We start from the raw sequence: 18634 nt of genomic DNA on the forward strand, positions 1-18634 counted from the left end.
CTTCCTGACTTTTAAGTGATATATGACTTCATACATAAAATTATACATTTACTATATTTGTCTGCATTTATAAGTAATACTTAGTAATGATTTAAATGTTTTTAAACCTCATACAAATAGTTTCATATTCTATGTATTATTCTGATAGTTTACCATTAAGTATGATACTGAAGCTATAGCTACTTGACTTCCTTCTATTTCTATTTTTTAGTTTTCTTTTTATATTTTAATGATGTATGGGTATTGATGTTTGTAAACATTTTTAACATTTTTATGACAGTCATATTATTCCCATAGTTTTCTAATATTTTTACATGGAAGAGTCGTTTATCATATGTAACAGTAGAATGTTGGGTCTGGGACACATTGGTGAGAGGGCAGGTGAAACTTCTGGCCCTGACACCCTCTTCTGTTGGAACAACTTCTTAACCCTTTCCCTTTGGGTCTGGATCCTTTTATTAGCACTTTATAAATACTGATTGATCCACATAGAGATTATTCAGTATTATAATTCAAAGGGTATGCAAGACCATTTCACCTTTGACTTAAAAATCCAAAATAAATTTTCAGTCATTTTCTTAATGGTTTCCGGATCTGTGATTTGTTATGCTGCCAACAGTCTGGGCACAGGAACTGTTGATTCTCTTTGACTTGAATAGAGGTCACAGAGCCTGGGAGAAATATGTGAAGCAAAGCAAACTTTTATTCTCTTGATTTGTAAGCATAGAGTCCAGAAAGCCTGAACTAGAACATGGAGTTCAGGATGACAGAAAATCTCAATGTTGAATTGGGCATTATTTTGGTCAAATATGTGAATTGTTACATATAAACACAACCATTCCCACCATAGAGCAAAAGAAAGGAATGAATGACTGCTACTTACAACTACACAGATGGACCTTCCTGATTTACTATTGAAAAAAAAGAAGAAACAAATGAGTATACGCTGTATGATTCCAATTAATATGAAATTTTAAGGACAAAGGAAACAAATGTATGGTGATAAAACAGAGTAGTGGTTACCTTTAGGACTATTAAGGGAGAGGGGGAATATTCTGTATAATAATGAGTGTTGGTTAACTGAGCGTGACATACACTGTACACTTAAGATTTTTGTGCTTTATCCATGCATGTAGTGCCTCAGTTAGAAAGCGTATAGCTAAAATAGCAAGTTCAGAAAGAGCCTTTTCTAAACTGCACATGTTTTTGGTAGAATGAGACAATTTTCGTACAACTTTTTTAGATATATAGGAAATTATTGGTGTGTGTGCATGCACACACATACCTCATGTTTTCTTTAGAATTGTAGTAATCTACACTAATAATAGACAAATATGTAAATTGAACATACCTTCACGATGCCCCACAGCCAATCAGGAGTGAGTATGCAAATTAACCCAACAAAGATGGCGGGCCTGTGGGCAGCGCACAGGCGCCGAGAGGCCAGGGGGCGGGGTGGGATGCTTTGTGTCATTGCCATGGTGACAACACAGGCGTTCTGCACCGCTCCAGCTGCTCTGGGCCTCTGGGCAGCGTGGGAATGCAGAAAGGCAGCTCCGGGCCGGAGCAAAGGCAGAAAGGTGGCTCCGGCTTGAGCGAACGCTGTGCCGGCAGCCAGGGGAAGGAAGGCCCATTCTTGCACGAATCTTCATGCTTTGGGCCTCTAGTCACTTTATGAATGATGATGGTTAGCCTTCAGGGATTGTGTCATACCATGGGGGTTCTAAGAACGTAAAGAGGGGCTGACAATGTAGTGGGGGACAAGTAACTAGGTAAGTGTGATACTATCAGGGAAGTATATAGATGCTCATAGAACAATGGGGAAGAAAGACCTGACTTGTCTGGAGTGGGGTTGGGGGCATAAAAAAAGTTAAGCCTTTAGAAAGGAAATGGATTTGAAGAGACTTAAAGGATAAGCAGGAGTTTGCCAATTGGCTTGTATGGCACTTAGGGATATGATGCTTGAGATATGAAGTGACATATTGTCCTCAAACTCTTAAGTTTTCTTGGTATAATTACAACAAAATATAGAAAGTAGTTATATGAAGTTGGAAAGTTAAAACAGGATCATGATGGGTAGAGTGTTGAAGGACAGTCTAAGGAGTTATTTATTTTTATTATTTTTTGGGCTTTAGATATTAGGGAACCACTGAAGAATTTTAATTAAGTGGCATGATCACATTCACATTTTTAGGGTTGAATATAGCAATACTTACCTAAGACGAGGTGGATCTTTCCTCTGGAGTTCTGCTCTTGGTGCTTTTCTCAGCCTATGTACCTTCTATAAGTGATCTCTTCAGTCTCATGACCCCTAAATCTAAATCTCTATTCCAAACTTTTCTCCTGTTTCTTCAAACTTCTTAGTAGAATTAATTTGTTTCAGTCCCTGGATGTAAATTTCACGTATTTCATGTATTTGCTCAGCTTTATGATCACTTTAGGTCACACAAAATATCAATTCACAATTTAGAATCTTTATTCTAATATATTTATTAACACATCTTTATTCAAAATCTTCTTTTTCACCCAAACCAAGACAGGGTACCAGTGCCCCTCCGTACCACCCTTGTGCCACTCGGAAAGGACCTTTCTTTTCACCTCCTCCCCCACTCAGTAGAGTCTTACAGGGAAGATGGGGAGGAGAGGAGAGGCATGGGGGTAGAAAACCTTTTGTTGGCTGATGCTGCTGTAAGATGGCTTCATTCTCTAGGCCTGTGTGATATTTAAAACTGACTTTTTATGGTTATTTTTCTGAGATGTTTGAACATTTCAATACTGGGTCCCTCTAATCTCACCTTCCTTGACCTGGGTAATGACTTCTCCTTGAACTGGACATTTCAGATCTCTCCTCAGCTCTCTGCCCTGTGGTACCTACAACTTCCTCCTGCGGGGGTACCTTTACCTGGCAAATTGCTCTTTTGAGCTGAGTCCCTTTTTTAAATGAATTGAAGCAAACATTCCTACCACAGATTCCATATCTTGTCCCTAAGAATTACACATTTCATCTACAATCAGAGAAAACTACAGTTTACTTCTCAGATGATCATTCTACCCCTGCTCCAGGCCACTTTACCTGGCTTAGGGACTGGGCTTCTATTTTCCCTCAACTACAGGGAAGGAGTATCAAGCTTCCTGAATGGTCCCCTTAAAATTCCTATCAGAAGTCTGGGTTAGGAGGTAGCACACACCCAACCACTAAAAAATCCTTTCCAAATCTCACCTTCTTAATTTTTTTTATCCTTAATATGTTGAAGGACATCTAGGTAAGTCTGAACAATATGGAAATCTTCGCTTAAAAAGTGAAACTACCTATGGTTATGCATACTATGATTAGATTTCATTTCCAAACCCAACAGCTGACTTATATTAAGAGTGGCAGAGAATTAATACTGACATATTGACAATTATCATCATATGAGAGAATAACCTTCCAGAATCACTTTAATATATATAAATCCACTCTTTTCTGCCAGCAACTTAGAGTTTTCTTATAAATGGTTTTTATTCTACAAGAGTAAGCATAAATCATATTACATCTTTTATGCATTTAAAATGAACTCAAATTATATTCAAATTAAAATAAAAATTATCTGCATAGTTTCCATTAATTAATGCTGCATACATGAAGTTGCCTTTTTTAAAAATATGTTTTTATTCATTTTAGAGAGAGAGGAAGAGAGAGGCATAGAGAAATAGAAACATTGATGAGAAAGAAACATCCCATTGATTGACTGCCGCCTGCGTGTCCCCTACTGGGGATCAAGCCCTAAGCCCAGGCTTGTGCCCTGATCTGGAATCCAACCTGTGATCACTCGTTTCATGGTTTGATGCTCAACCATGAAGCCACCCTGGCTGGGCATAAAATTGTCTTTTATCATGGATGTAAACTCATCAGTATTCGAATGTTTTGTTGTTGGACAGCGCTGAGAAGAGTATGTTGATGCTCCTTAGTTTAATTTACATCCGACTCCTCACTGGACTGTAAGCTCTGTAAAGACAAGGGCTATATTGAAAATTTGCTTTTTGGGGTCTGACTCTGTCAAGTGCATATTGGTCTCTCATTGCTGTGTGACTTTTATCCCTGTAAGAGAGGCTCTAGGTAAGATGGATACATTTTAATAACTTGGAGCATTCATGATGCTTTTGGAAATATTATTTCATGCTGATATAAAAATGTATATAAAATGTATAGTTGATAGAGTATAAAACTCATTACTCTAAAGAAGGTGAAAGATATATTGGAAATCAGGAGACGAATACATTTTCTGACATTTGATAGACCCTGTATTGGTAAACTTAACATTGTTCTTAGACAAAAGTCAGGGCAATAATCAAACAACTGGGTCCATAACCTTAGAAAAAAAAGAGTATCTAATAGCCACTAATAACAGTGTGACATCAGTCTAACTTACTTATTTGCTGCTTATTAGAGCAACATGGAAATACTAAAGACAGATGCATCTGAAATTTTTCTTAGCTAAAATTTGTATCCCAAAGCATAAAAAACTGCACATAATGTAAATTTACAGTTCAGTGAATTGTAAACAAGCTAACATCCACTTAATGCCTACCAAAATAATAAAAAAAGGAATGTTGATAGCACTCCAGGCAAATTCCTATTAACTCCAAACTCCCTTCCCTCCACCCACCAAAAGTAACCCATATCATGACTTCTAATACCATTTATACCATTAACTTTATATAAATGTAATAATATAGTATATATTATTTTGGTTTAGACTTCTTTGAATTCTTAGTATTTTTTAGATTTATCCATATTGATATGCATGTCTATAGTTTATTAATTTTATTTAATGTAAAGTTATCTCATATAAATATGTCACAAGTTATTTATCCATTCTAATATTTTTTTTATTTTTGTTCATTCTAATATTGATGGAGTTTTGTGTTGCTGTTTTTTGTTGCTGTTGTCATTATGAAGGGATTTTCTTGTACATTCCTCTTGATGCCATATGAATATGTTTTTGAAGAGTACATTCGTGGGAATATTACTGCTGGGTCATACAATAGTATGTGCATCTTAAAATTTAGTAGGTAAAACTTATTTTTTGGCAAAATATTTGTACCTGTTTACACATTGATCAGCAGTGTTATTGTTTCATGACTTTGCTAACATTTGGTATTCTTTTAAAAAAAATTCATTTAGGTAGATAAGCTGCATCTCATTATGGTTTACATTAGTGTTCTCCTGATTACTAATGAGGTCGTTCACTTTCGCTTTTATGTGTTTATTTGCCATGTGTAGATACTCTTTTTTTCTCACCTTTAATTTTTAAATAATTGCAGATTCATAGAAAGTGGCAGAAATAAAAAGTATAGGGCGGTCCTTTATACCCTTCACTTGGTTAACCCCAATGGTAATATCTTGCTCTGTTACTACAAGCCTTCCTTATACTCTCCCTTTTAGACATACCCTCTTTCCCCATGTCTAACCCACAGCAACTACTAATCTGTTCTCTATCTATATCGCTATCATTACTGATATTATTACTACTATTATTATTATATGGAGGGCCTATTCAAATATTTTTGTCTGCTGCCTGACTTTTCTTGATTTTTGGATGTTTTTCTATGTAGTAATACAAATAGCAAGTACCTTCTTCTACTCCATGGTTACATTTATATTTTCTTATTGAATAAAAAGTTTTGATTTCAATACAATCCTAGGTATTTTTCTTTATGTTCAGTGCTTTTAGGCTCTTGTTTAAGATATATTTCCATCTCCCCAGAACACAAACACATTCTCCTAGAAACTTCATTGTTTTGTTGCATGTAAATCTAAAATCCACCTGGAATTGATTATTGGTGTGAAGTAGAGGTCAAGTTTAATTTTTTTCAACATGGATGTCCAATTGACCCAGACCTTTTTACTGAAAAACAAACAAACAAAACACACACACACACAAACAAAAAACAAAACACACACACACATACCCACAAACACACACACACACATACACACACACACACACACACACACACACACACACACACAAAACACAAAAACATTTCCCCCACAGGTTTGTGAATCTGCCTTTGTAATAAATCAAGTGACTATATGTATTAAGAGTCTCTCTGGGCTTTCTGCGTTTTATTGGTTAAATTGTCTATCTTTGCATTAGTTATATACCATTTTACTTACTGTTGGTTTATGACATGTCCTAACATCTGGTAGAGCAAAGAGTTGCACCTTGTTCTACATGAGTGTTTTGGGCTTTCTTGGTATTTTGCATTTTAACATATATTTTAGAAGCATCTTCTAAAGTGATATAAAGAGAACTGGGAATTTTGATTACTAATGCATTGGATCTCTAAATCTTTTAGGCATGCATTGGCATTTCTATAGTATTGAATCTTATAGTCCATGAATATGGCATAGCCCTCTATTATATATTTATTTTATTGTCTTTTATTGCTTTCTCATAAAGTTTTATTATTTTTATAAGATTTATTCCAAGATATTTGATATTTTTAGGGGCACTATAAATAGTATCTTTATAGTTTCATTTTTTGAATATTTCTGTAACAGAAATATAAAGAAATGTTATATATTGAATTTGCATCTAAGACACTTGCTAGACTCATTAATTCTAGTAATTTACCTCTTAATTCTTTAATATTTTATATAAATTATCATAACATTTATAAATAATAACAGTTTTTCCTGTGTTTATACTGCTAGCTTGCATCTTCCCTCCCTCTCCCTCTTGCTCATATTTTTTTTTTGTTTTACTGTCTGACTAGGCCAATAGAATACTGAATAGAAGTTATTTTAGCAGGTGTTCATGTACTATTCTTGAGCAAATGGAAAGTCTATCTTTTAACTAATAAGTATGATGTTGGCTGTAGATATTTTAGGAATATACTTTATCAGTTAAAGTGTAAGCTTTATCAGATAAACCTGATTTTCCAAGAGATTTTTTTTTGTCATGAATCAATGCTTAATTTGTCAAATTATATTTATGCATCAATAGAGAGAAGAATATTATTTTTCTTCCTTATTTTCTAATGTGGTGAATTCACTGATTGATTTTCAAATCTTGAACCAATCATTTATTTCTGGCATAATACCAGCTGGAATTGATGGAAGATTTATTTTATAAATTGCTGGCTTCAGTTTCTTTTTTTTAAAAAAAATATTTTTATTGATTTCAGTGAGGAAGGGAGAGGGATAGAGAGATAGAAACATCAATGCTGAGAGAGAATCATTGATCGTGCCCCCTGCACGCCCCCCACTGGGGATTGAGCCCACAACCCGGGCATGTGCCCTTCACCAGAATCAAACCCGGGACCCTTCAGTCTGCAGGCCGACACTCTATCCACTGAGACAAACCAGCCAGGGTTGGTTTCAGTTTCTTAATGTTACTTTAGGATTTTTGCTTCTATGTCCATCAGTGAAATTGGCATGTAATTTTCTAGGTTTTAGAAAGCCTCTTTTGTTTGCTTCACAAACTCTTTTATCTTCTCCTGTCCAGAGTACTTCTCCTGTGAGATTTGCTGCCTTAGATAATGGTATCATCATCCATATGCTCATGCACTCTTAAAGCCCACATCCACACTCAATCCAATCAAATACCAATTCTGCCAACTTCCACCTTTTAAATTCCATATCACTCAGTTTCCTTACTCTTTCATGCCATCAGCTCCTTTACCAGTTCAGGAGGCTCTTTTATTGTTCTGGTGGTCCATATTAAGATTTCCCTATCACAGTTTTGCTCTTTTCCATCTATTTTCCAATTTGCAGTGCAATGAACTTTTTAAATGACAGATTCTATAATGCAACATTCCTTCTTAACATTTTTCAGCCACTCCTCATTGAATTCCTTTGAGTTCCTCAAATTGGCCATATTTTCTCTCATATCCAAGCTTTGCCCATGCTATTTGCTTTGCCAGTAACACTCACATTAGTACACAAACTGCAGTTCTGGTGGAGGAGGTGGATTTAGGGGAGGGTGGATGCATTGAGCAGAAAAGAAAAAAAAAAGAGAGAGAGAGAGAGAACTCATGGACATGGGCATTGCAGGGGGTGGGTGGAGGTGGAAGAGGGCATAGAGAGTGAGTGACCAGATTTTGCTTATCTATTTCTAATAAACTAAAAATCTGGGGCTAGTAAACACTCCCCAACTCCTGTACTTATACTACTCAAAGCAACAGTCAGGAGCCTTTATATGGCAGAGAATTTTTTCAAGATTTACAATGAATTCTCCTTGGTTTGCACAGCGAATAATGTGAATTATGGGCTACTTTTCCAGAAATGCCACTTCTATTACTTTCAAATGGGCACCGGAAATGTGCTAGGCTAACAAAATGCTGCCAAGATGTTTTGCCAAATATAGATTTTTGTGTGAATTAAAAAACAACAACAAAAACCTACACAGCAGAGCTGAGGAGTTAAAGAAGGAGCAAGGGTTGGCAGGAGGCTGGCTATTCAAGAAGCAGTGCATGGAGAGGAACAAAGGCAGTTCAGGAGCTACTTTTAAAACACGATCTGTCTGCTCTATCCTTTATTGTCTGCTTGGAGGAAGCATGTCATGCCTGACTCTTGTGCTCACTTCTGGGTAGCACAGTTATGTGCAAAGAGAAATTTCTTGTGAGGAAAGTGACCAGAGTGATGAGGACTCATGGAAGGTGCTAAGGAACCTGGCTAAAGTGGTACTTGAAGAACTTGCAGATAAAAAGGCAAAAAAAAATGTTTTGTGTACACTGATGGCTACAAGAACATAAATAATTACACATGCACAGAAATATTCAGGAATGCAGACTTCATCTCCAAATTAGAAGGATCTACAGACCAGAGCTGCCTCAGTGTGGAAAGAGCCACCACCTGAGGCACTATGTTTCCCCTTGTTTCAGGTATTCAAGCTGGGGTTAGTCAGTTATACAAAGTGCATTTATATAGTACTAGAGGCCCAGTGCACGAAATTCGTGCACTGGGGGAGGGAAGGGTCCCTCAGCCCGGCCTGCGTCCTCTCGCAGTCTGGGACCCTTGGGGGATGTAGCAGTGCACCAAGTGGCAGGCGGCCAGGGAGGAGCCCAAATTGGGGCTGGGCACCACACTGCACGCACTCATCTCGGCCCGCTGCTCCTGCTGCCGCGGAGTCGGGAGAGGCTCCCACCATGGCAGCTGCGCTCACCAGCCGTGAGCCCGGCTTCTGGCTAAACAGTGCTCCTCCTGTGGGAGCACACTGACCTGCATTGAGCGTCTCTCCCCTGGTGGTCAATGCACATCATAGCAACCAGTCGTTCTGCCTTAAGGGACGCTTAAGGCTTTTATATATAGATGAGGGCAGGTTCTAAGACTCAGGCTACATCACAGACTAATGAAGTACCGTGTCTGAATATTGGACACAAGAATCAGTAGTGTTTAAAGCTTCCTAGGTGATTCCAAAATGCAGACAAGTTTGGAAAGCCCTGCATCAGAGGGAGGTTTCAACCCCTCAGTGGTTTTCCTGCATCAGAGTGTCTAGAAGAGATGAAAGAAAAGTACAGATTTCCAAGCACTACCCTGTAGCTCAGTGATGGCGAACCTTTTGAGCTCGGCGTGTCAGCATTTTGAAAAACTCTAACTTAACTCTGGTGCTGTGTAACATATAGAAATTTTTTGATATTTGCAACCATAGTAAAACAAAGATTTATATTTTTGATATTTATTTTATATATTTAAATGCCATTTAACAAAGAAAAAAATCAACCAAAAAATGAGTTCGTGTGTCACCTCTGACACGCGTGTCATAGGTTTGCCATCACTGCTGTAGCTTCTGAATTACCAGTTTGGTGGACCCCAAGGAATCTATATGATTAAGATTATTTTCAGGTGATTCAGTTTTCTATCTGGGTTTGGAAATTATTAGATTATATGACCCCTTTAAGGAAAATGCCTTGTGCATTCTTTCTTTTTTAAAATATATTTGTATTGATTTCAGAGAGGAATGGAGAAGGGAGAGAGAGAGAGAGAGAAATATAAATGAGGAGAGAGAATCATTGATCAGCTGCCTCCTGCAAGTCTCCTACAGGGAATCAAGCCCACCACTCGGGAATGTGCCATGACTGGGAATTGAACCATGACCTCCTGGTTCATAGATTGATGCTCAACTACTGAGCCATGCCAGCTGGGCAACCTCCTGCATTCTTAATTCAGCAAGGTTCTTGACAAACTCATTTATGGTATCCTGCAGATAAAATATGTAATATGAATTGAGACAGGTATGTCTGGAACAAAATAAGGGCTTTAGATTCAAAGGTATCTGAATTCTAACTCTGTTATTTACTACTTATTTGATTTACAAAAATTCACTTCTCAATAGCATCTTAAAATGGAGTAATAATAACCATTTTATAGATTGATTTTGAAGTTTAAATGAAATTATTTATGAAAAAAGTCACTGTAGCACCATGTCTAGTTTTATTGGGCTGTTTTCTAAATTCTGTGGTTCTATGAATGCTATAATTAGTGAGTGGAACTAGGCAGCGTATACTAGTATACATGCTGGATGAGTGTATGTGTATTCCCTGTTGATTGTTAGCTTCAATGTGCTTTGAATCCTTGGTTTTAATATTCTGTTTTGGTTCAGAAATTATAATTGGTATTTTAAAGGGGTGAAAATAATGCCTTTCATTTGCTATTGCTTTTATGTGGGCTATAATGAATGTCTTTTTTTTTTTCTAAATTGGACTTTTGAGATAAGATTTTGTATTAATTGTACTATAAGTGATGGGGGAGAATTAACTGTGTGCTTATTTTATCACAGGTTTATAGGAACTGTGTAATTTTCAAAATGGAAAACTGTGAAGAAAGAAAAAGATAGCAGTTGGAGTTAAAATTCCAGGAGGAACATTGTGCTTTTGAGACGTCAGCATTTAGAAACGATATGTTGATTTGGAAAGTCCTGGGAGTAAATTGCAAAATTCATTTTTTCCATTCACTCAATGGATTTTTTCATCGTTCCTTGGAGTTGATGAAGTTCAGCAACGGTGTGTGATGGGAAATGTGGCGTGCCGGTGTTTTCCTAGCGATTGCATCTTGGATTAGTTTGCTGCTGTTTTGAAGAGATTCCATTTTGAAGGGCGGAAACCTAATGTGATGGATTTATCTTCAGAGATGAACAGACATGGGAAGAATCCAGTGAGCCACAAGCTAGAAGATCAGAAGAAGGTAACACAAGTACATTTCCTTTCACTTGCTCCTTTTTGTTTATGTTTGAAGAGAATTTTTTAAATTGAAAATGAATGTGTTTTAGGAGATAAAATAACATATCACTTCATGGGAGTAAATCCTGCCATATAGCCAAGTGTTACTATGGGTCTGGATTTCATTAGCAGTTGGTTTTGTTTCTGATCTTCTGAATGAATCTGTCCAATAGGTTAGCAGAGGATTCCACTTTGCTCTCTTACACTTGACTTCTGGTGACCTGCTGATTGTCCTGACCTCATGTGAACAGTTTTCTGAGATCCAGGGAGAGGTCTGCTTCATGGGGCATCTCTGGGTCATGGAGCAAGTTAGAGCTCTCCCCAAAAGAGAACACCTGCCTTCCTGCCATTAGGTGCCATAGTTGGCATTTGAAATTCTCCAGTTTCGTGTCCCTGGGGAACTTCAATGTAAGCCTTCTCATTTTTACAGCTGGCCTGGGAAGAGAGTCATGAGGCAACTGTGATCTGACTCTTCAAGTGTGATGTTGAAGGAATTAGTGGAAAATATCAAGCAAGCACTGTGCTAATATGTTTTTAAAAATGGTTTTAGAGATTTCTGAGTAAGAAGCTGGAATTGAATACTAAGGGTTGCACTCAAAGCCTCATTTTCTATCTTTTTAGAAACTCTTACCTGCTAAACTACAGCACTATTGTGAGACCCATCTAGAGAGCACTTATCAGAAGGGTCAGAGATGGTGCCAGGAGAGAAAGCCCTCTCATGATGAAATGCATTATCTTTCATTGACTCCATTAATACAGGAGAGGTGTGTGGGGACCTGGTGGCCAAGGCACAAAGGCAAGGTAGAACGAGATAATAGAAAGGAGATTTTTTTGTTAGACCTGGGCCTGAGTGGCCTGATTAAGGTTTATTTTTGTCTCTGTGTTAGATATTATTTTAGTAGTCACTGTGTACTCTCAGAAGACAGCTAGCTCTTTCACAGTTCTGGAGGTGAATTTACAAGAGACCATACAGAGTCAATAGCTTATTAATTTGACCAATGCCACCAGAATAGGGGCCACAGTGATTCCTTTGCACCAATTCAGGCAAAAATGGATGGATTATTTATGTCCAATTGGGTTCATTCATTGGGTTTACCTATAGTATAAGTAAATCTCAGAAAATACTAAGTACTATAAAATCCAAATGGCTGGAATCAATTTTCACATTAATGTGGATATAAATTTCTACACAAATAAGTGTTACCAAGAATACTCGTGTTTCAAGCGGCCAGCATTTTTTTTTTCCTGCTGGCACTAATGGTGTTAATCCAAAAGAGATGGCAAGATACATTTCCATTGAAAGCCTGCTCTGTAGTTTCTTAACTACTGAGGAGCCATTTAATTATTTTTCTCTATCCACATTCTTAAAATATCCTTAATTCTGATGGCAATTTGCCTACTGCATTGGGTGAAAGAAGAGGGAAGTTGGTAATAGGTAAGCAATTAATATTACCAGTTCCAATTTTTGATAGAAATTCTGCTTTTCTCACAGGAAAGAAAAGTACCTTTGTAGGTGTTTTTTTTTTTCATTTTCGGAATAAGAGATATTTTCTGCAAACATAGAGGGATTGCAAGCTGAAGAATGAGATGAATTGTAAAAGTTATTCTGAAAATTCCTTGTATAGAACTTTAAACAATGGTCTATGATGATACTTACTTTCCCAGGCCAATTCACAAAGGACTGTTCAGCTCCTAAGAATAGCAATAGACTTTAGACAAATTATGCAGAGCCGTGATACTGTGGGAAAATTAAAAAGACCAACTTGGTATTAGGGGACAAGAGGATCCCATTTCTCTGTGGCTTCCATGTAGTAGGTAGGGAGATGGGGGAGGAGTGGACATTAACAATGAGCAGTAGCAAGATGGAAAATGGGGTTGTAATGAATTCCTGGCCACCCAATTGATATCAGTATTCACACTGACTAAGCCTGAAACCCAGATACTAATTGATCAGTTGATCAATACTTAAGATGCACATTTATTAAGGGTCAGCAGCAACATCTAGTTTCAGTGACAGATTTGTGAGTTTGTCTTATGGAAGAAAATGAAATATAGCATCATAAATCTTTGTAGACTAAGCTCTGGGCAGAGCCCTGCCACCACACATGCCAGTCAAGGTTATAAGTTCATTCATGTAATTACTTCAAGCGCTTGTAGTCTTTCATGATAAATTAATTTAACAGGCACAGTGTTGCACATCAGTGAAATAAACTACATTTATTCTAACTCGAGACAATCCAGAGGTGAAGTATCATTGTGGTATTACTGAAAAATGTGTTTTCCCCCCACAGTGTTTGTTTGATATACAGCAGATATTTAAAAAAAAAGATGCATTGAATTGACTTCAACATACCCTCCTATTTTGAACACTGCACAACTAACTGATTTCTTGTTCAGTCTACAATAGCTTGCTAGCTTTGTTCTTAATTTATAATGTGTGGATTTGTACTTATTCTCTGCTTCTAAGTAGAAACTGTTAGGACACTGAGCATGTGAGTTTGTGAGTATGTGTTCTACTGCAGTGAGTAGGTGAATGTCAGGGAAGACGTCATTTATGGAGTGCTTACTATATACTGGCTGATGCTTGCTCCTTTCCCATTCATTAAGAAAGTTTCTTCCTACAAAGGTAAAAGCTGCTTTTACTCCCATAAGAGAGTTGTTCCTATAAAAATAATTAAGTTGCTCAAGAATATATACACACACACTCTAAAAAAAAGAATATATATGTTGAATATATATATATGTGTGTGTATGTGTATATATATTTCAACATTAAAGCATTTACTGGTAAAAGTATGTGTGACTTTTGGGGCTTTTTAAAAATAATGCCTCCTTACCTTACAAAATTTGAACAGAGGAAAACCTAGTTAACAGGTATCATATCCACAAGTCCTATCTGAAGTGCTCTTCACTATGGATAAACCAGAGGTGTGGGTGTTCTAGAAGTTGAGAATACCCCCTAAGACTCTCAAATCAACGTGGATTAGCATAGGGTGAGGTGGAATTCATTTGCACTTTTGATTCCTGTGATTTTTATCAGCAGGACTTCCGGTTGCTTTTAGCCCTGATGGGATATTCCTGTTCTTGACGTTCAGCTTCTGGGCTTGTCATAGCATCTCAGAGCTCCTGTATGCTCATAATGTGTCTTATTTTTGAAAACTGACCTTTTGATCCTTGTTTGCTCAGTGATGCCAGTGAGGTTGGTATATTACTTTCCACTAATTTTATTGCTTTGAGGGATGATTTCTGCAAAAGCCCCCAGGACAGTGAAAGCTCAATAGGCACAAATGTCACTATGATATAATTAATTGTGACCTTGAACGGAAAAGCAGAGCTCAGTAGACTTTGCTGTCAGTCTAATTGCAGGCAGTTTGCAGTTCAGACAGCCTTGGGGCACTGCTTTATTGCTCCACAAATATTTTGTGTATTAAACCAAAGCATTCGTCATAGTCAACAATTTATTAGCACTACTAAGAGGACAGTGGGATACGCATTTTGAAATTATAGCAGTGATCATGCAATAAATACTTGGTGGCCTGTTAGAATTATTTTGTTTCTGTGGTATCTAACCAGAAAGGGTGAACATCATTATTGCATCTACATAGAGATATTTACTTTTATGGAAAGGTCTAAAATTAATGCCATCTCCGTTTTGTTGTTTTTTTCACTTTCTAAAATCATGTCTTTTATAATGTTAGTTAGTCAGCATTATATTTTCACACTGCCAAGCAAGAAGCTCAAGATGAGTTCTAACATACCATGTTTGTCTTGCTAAGAGATGATAGTTATTTCAGAAATGACACACTCTGGGTACAGTGAAGGAGACTGTTTGAAATGTGGAAAGTCATGTAACCATGAGAGCAATGATTGTATTAATAGAAAAGTAGATGATAATATGAAGAAAGACTCTTATTTTAAGGGTGGCCCTGTGATATGGCAGACTTAAAATTAAGTTTAAGCAGAAAGTTGGATAAAGAAATAACTGTAAATAACAGTGAGTTCTTCATCAGTATCTATTCACACAGACTAAGTTTGTTCTTATTTTTTTCAGTTGACCTGAAACAGTAATGTGGTGCAGGTGCCTATGTATATATACCTGTGTTAGGCCAGTTTCATTTTTTTTGTTTGTTTGTTTGTTTGATTGTTTTGTTTTTACTGAGTAAAAGCAATTTATCAATTTAAAGGTGGCAAAATTCTTATTTTACTATTTTTTAATATGCTGGTTCTTTTAATTTAAACTACATGTGTTGCATTTTCTTGTGGTGCTGGTAAAATAGTATCATGTAAGAGTCAAGAAATATAGTGGGATCATTCTCACAGGTGTTGAGAATTACTTGAAATTGTTTATGTTGGAAACTGATTAAAGATCTGTCTTCTTAAGAGAAAATATGAAGATAAATCATGAAAATGGAGAAGGCTTAGGATCGATTCAGCCCTTTCATTCTTTGATCTTCTTGAAGGATGGCCTCATTAAATGGTGCTTTATTTTTATAAATCTGCCTGACTTCTTTATTGTTCGTGTGTATGAGATATGTTAAAAGGACCACGAGGGGGGATGAGGTTTCTGAAGCAAAACCACATCATTTATTAATCATCCGATCCTGAAGCATGACAGCTAAGAGGAATGGGTTGTCTGGGGGTTTCAACAAAATTGGTTAGTCATCCAGTACTGATTATCCACACTTTTAATTTCTGAAATACATTGAGCAGCCATTCTGCAATGTTGTTATACAAATCTGGAATACATGTTCAAACACAAATATGAATGTCAAGTTCACAAAGAAGCTGGTACTGGAGTTGTGATGTACTGTGATGCCAGTTGAGACTGCCCCTAATTTCTCCCTGTGTCCTGTTGTTTTTCATAAAAGGATGCTGCAAACAGCCGTCTCGGGGCCACATTACCTGGAGTTCTCTAGGGGTAAATTAGAATAGGTGTGCTCTTTTTCTGCTCAGAAGTGATTCTGGAAACTTCTCTCTCAGATCTGAATTTGGATAGGCAGGTCTCAAACAGACTTCTGAACGTTTGTATGGCCATTTGCCTTTCTGCTCCTGGTGCAATCATTTTCAGTGTAAACAGGCTTGGGAGAACAGAAAGAACTAGAAATAGATACGTGAGTACATATACGATGCTTCATGTTCCTACTCCTTTGTTCTAAACTAGATCATATTCTTTTTCATGACTGGTGGATTTAAGAGGTCAACAGATAACCGTGGTTCTCAACCTTCCTAATGCTGCGACCCTTTAATACAGTTCCTCATGTTGTGGTGACCCCCAACCATAAAATTATTTTCGTTGCTACCTCATAACTGTAATTTTGCTACTGTTATGAATCATAATGTAAATATCTGATATGCAGGATGTATTTAGGCGACCCCTGTGAAAGGGTCATTCGACCCCCAAAGGGGTCGTGACCCACAGGTTGAGAACCACTGAGATATAATGACCACGTAATCTTCATATAGATAAATAGGCTGAAGATACATGATACTTCAGTTATGTGATATATGTTTTGAACATTTGAAGGCAGGATATTTAAACTGTGATTATGTTATTAATGTTATTACTTTTCATTCATTATGGTGACAGTGATAATAATGATTTCTACCATTAAGGTTTAGTAAGTTTTAATTCCTGTCTTTTCTTTAATATCTTCCTCTGTCTTGGTATTAACACATGTGCTCTCCTGGATTTTATAATTTCATAAAGGAATTACTGAGATTAATTTTTCCTTCTAAATTATAATGAAAACTGTGTACATACGCAATGCAGAAAACTTGGGATACACTAATGTACTGGTATGCTCTATCATACATCATTTGATTTTATATATTTATATCATATATATATACATATATATACATATATTAAAGCAAATATTGTACTATTTTGTGGCCTGTTTTGAATGGCAATCATATCACTGTCAATTTCTCTTTAAAACTGTGTTTCAAAGGGGCTGGGACATTTCTCCATTTGACTATATAAATACATAATTTCAACACAGCACCATCATTTTAAACAATGGTTCCACCATGTCCTGTTGCCTCCCTTGAGGTTCCAGGTGAGTGTAACCAGCTGGACTGAGATTCCACAATGCTTACTCTGAGGCAGCCACGTGAGGAAACCTGGGAACGTGTGCGAAGGCACCCCTAGAGAGTGCTTAGTGTCAGCACCAGGGAAACAGGCCTCTGCTCATTTCCAACGTCTGAGACTGATCACAGAGTCAGCATAGGAGTTGGCACTGGCCTGGAGTGGGGAGCAGGATCAGGTGTGTAAGCAGAGAAAGAGTCAGAGACGTGTTGGGCATGGCTGGCGTGCCTGACTTGTTTCTGTGGAGAGCAGGCTACCTGCTGGTGAGCAGAGCCACCTGGTTTAATAGCTCTAGGACAGGGTGGGCAGGATGTTTTGCATCATCCTTACATAGGGACTGAGCAAATGTCCCCAAGACTGATGATATGCAATGAATATGCAGTCCTGGGGTAAGAGATACATGAAACAAAGCTGATTCATTTTGTGAAAACAGTGACTGTAAGAAATTTTTTCAATTTTATGTGTAAACTTAGAAATTTTGAATGAGAAATAAGCAGAAATCCATTGATATCTTTGATCTTCAAAGTGTCTTGCTGTGAGGAGCAGCAGCATCATTCTTAACTGGGAGCATAGAAGTAATGCAGAGGCTCGGGCCCTCCACTAAACCTACTGAGTCAGAATGTGAATTTTAACAAGATCCCCTGGCACTCCATGCGCAGTAGTCCTTAGAAGCACTGCCCCAGAGACCTGTGTCTGGGAGCTCTGCAGTGGGATGAAACTTAGTTACCCTCTGTTGCAGTAAAATGCCCTTTATTTTCCATCTTCAGGTTTCTGTGTCCCTTCCTGATTCCCTTCCACTTATTTCCAGGAATCAACAACCAAGCAAATTACTTGCAATTGAATCATTGTTTCAGGGTCTGCTCTGGGAAAACCTAAACTAAGACATTCTATATCTATAACTAGGGGGCCTGGTGCGTGAAATTTGTGCACTGGGACGGGGGGTGGTCCCTCAGCCCAGCCTGCCCACTCTCACATACTGGGAGCCCTCAGGGGATGTCCTACTGATGGCTTAGGCCCACTCCCTGCTCCCCTTGGAGCTGGCTCCACCTCTGCCCCCTCTGATCACCGGCTCTGCCCCAGCCCCCTCCCATCACCAGCTCTGCCCTGACCTCCTCCAATCACCGGCTCCGCCCCTTCCCAGGCCTAAGGCCTCTGGCCAAGGCCTTAGGCCTGGGCAGGGGACCCCTATCCCCCTCCCTTCGCCGGCTCAACCTCCGCCCCCCTGCCTCCCCTGCCACCTGCCTGGCCAACAGGCCTGGACACTTCAGCGGCGGGGCTGAGGGGACTGGGCGCCACCATCTTTGTGACAGAGTGATGGAGTACAGTTAATTTGCATAT

The 18634-nt window shown here is 38.0% G+C and overlaps 1 protein-coding gene across 1 annotated transcript in view; it reads left to right on the top strand.

Annotated features, from left to right (window-relative positions):
• NAV3 (neuron navigator 3) overlaps nt 1-18634 on the top strand; it is an 832279-nt gene that overhangs the window by 236294 nt on the left and 577351 nt on the right. Inside the window, exon 2 of the mRNA XM_014531666.1 lies at nt 10770-11173. Coding sequence (XP_014387152.1) covers nt 11102-11173 — 72 coding nt within the window. The 5' untranslated portion in view covers nt 10770-11101. The remainder of the gene's footprint in view (nt 1-10769; nt 11174-18634) is intronic.

This window comes from Myotis brandtii, unplaced genomic scaffold, assembly GCF_000412655.1.
Source record: "Myotis brandtii unplaced genomic scaffold, ASM41265v1 scaffold82, whole genome shotgun sequence".
NCBI classification, from domain to species: domain Eukaryota; kingdom Metazoa; phylum Chordata; class Mammalia; order Chiroptera; family Vespertilionidae; genus Myotis; species Myotis brandtii.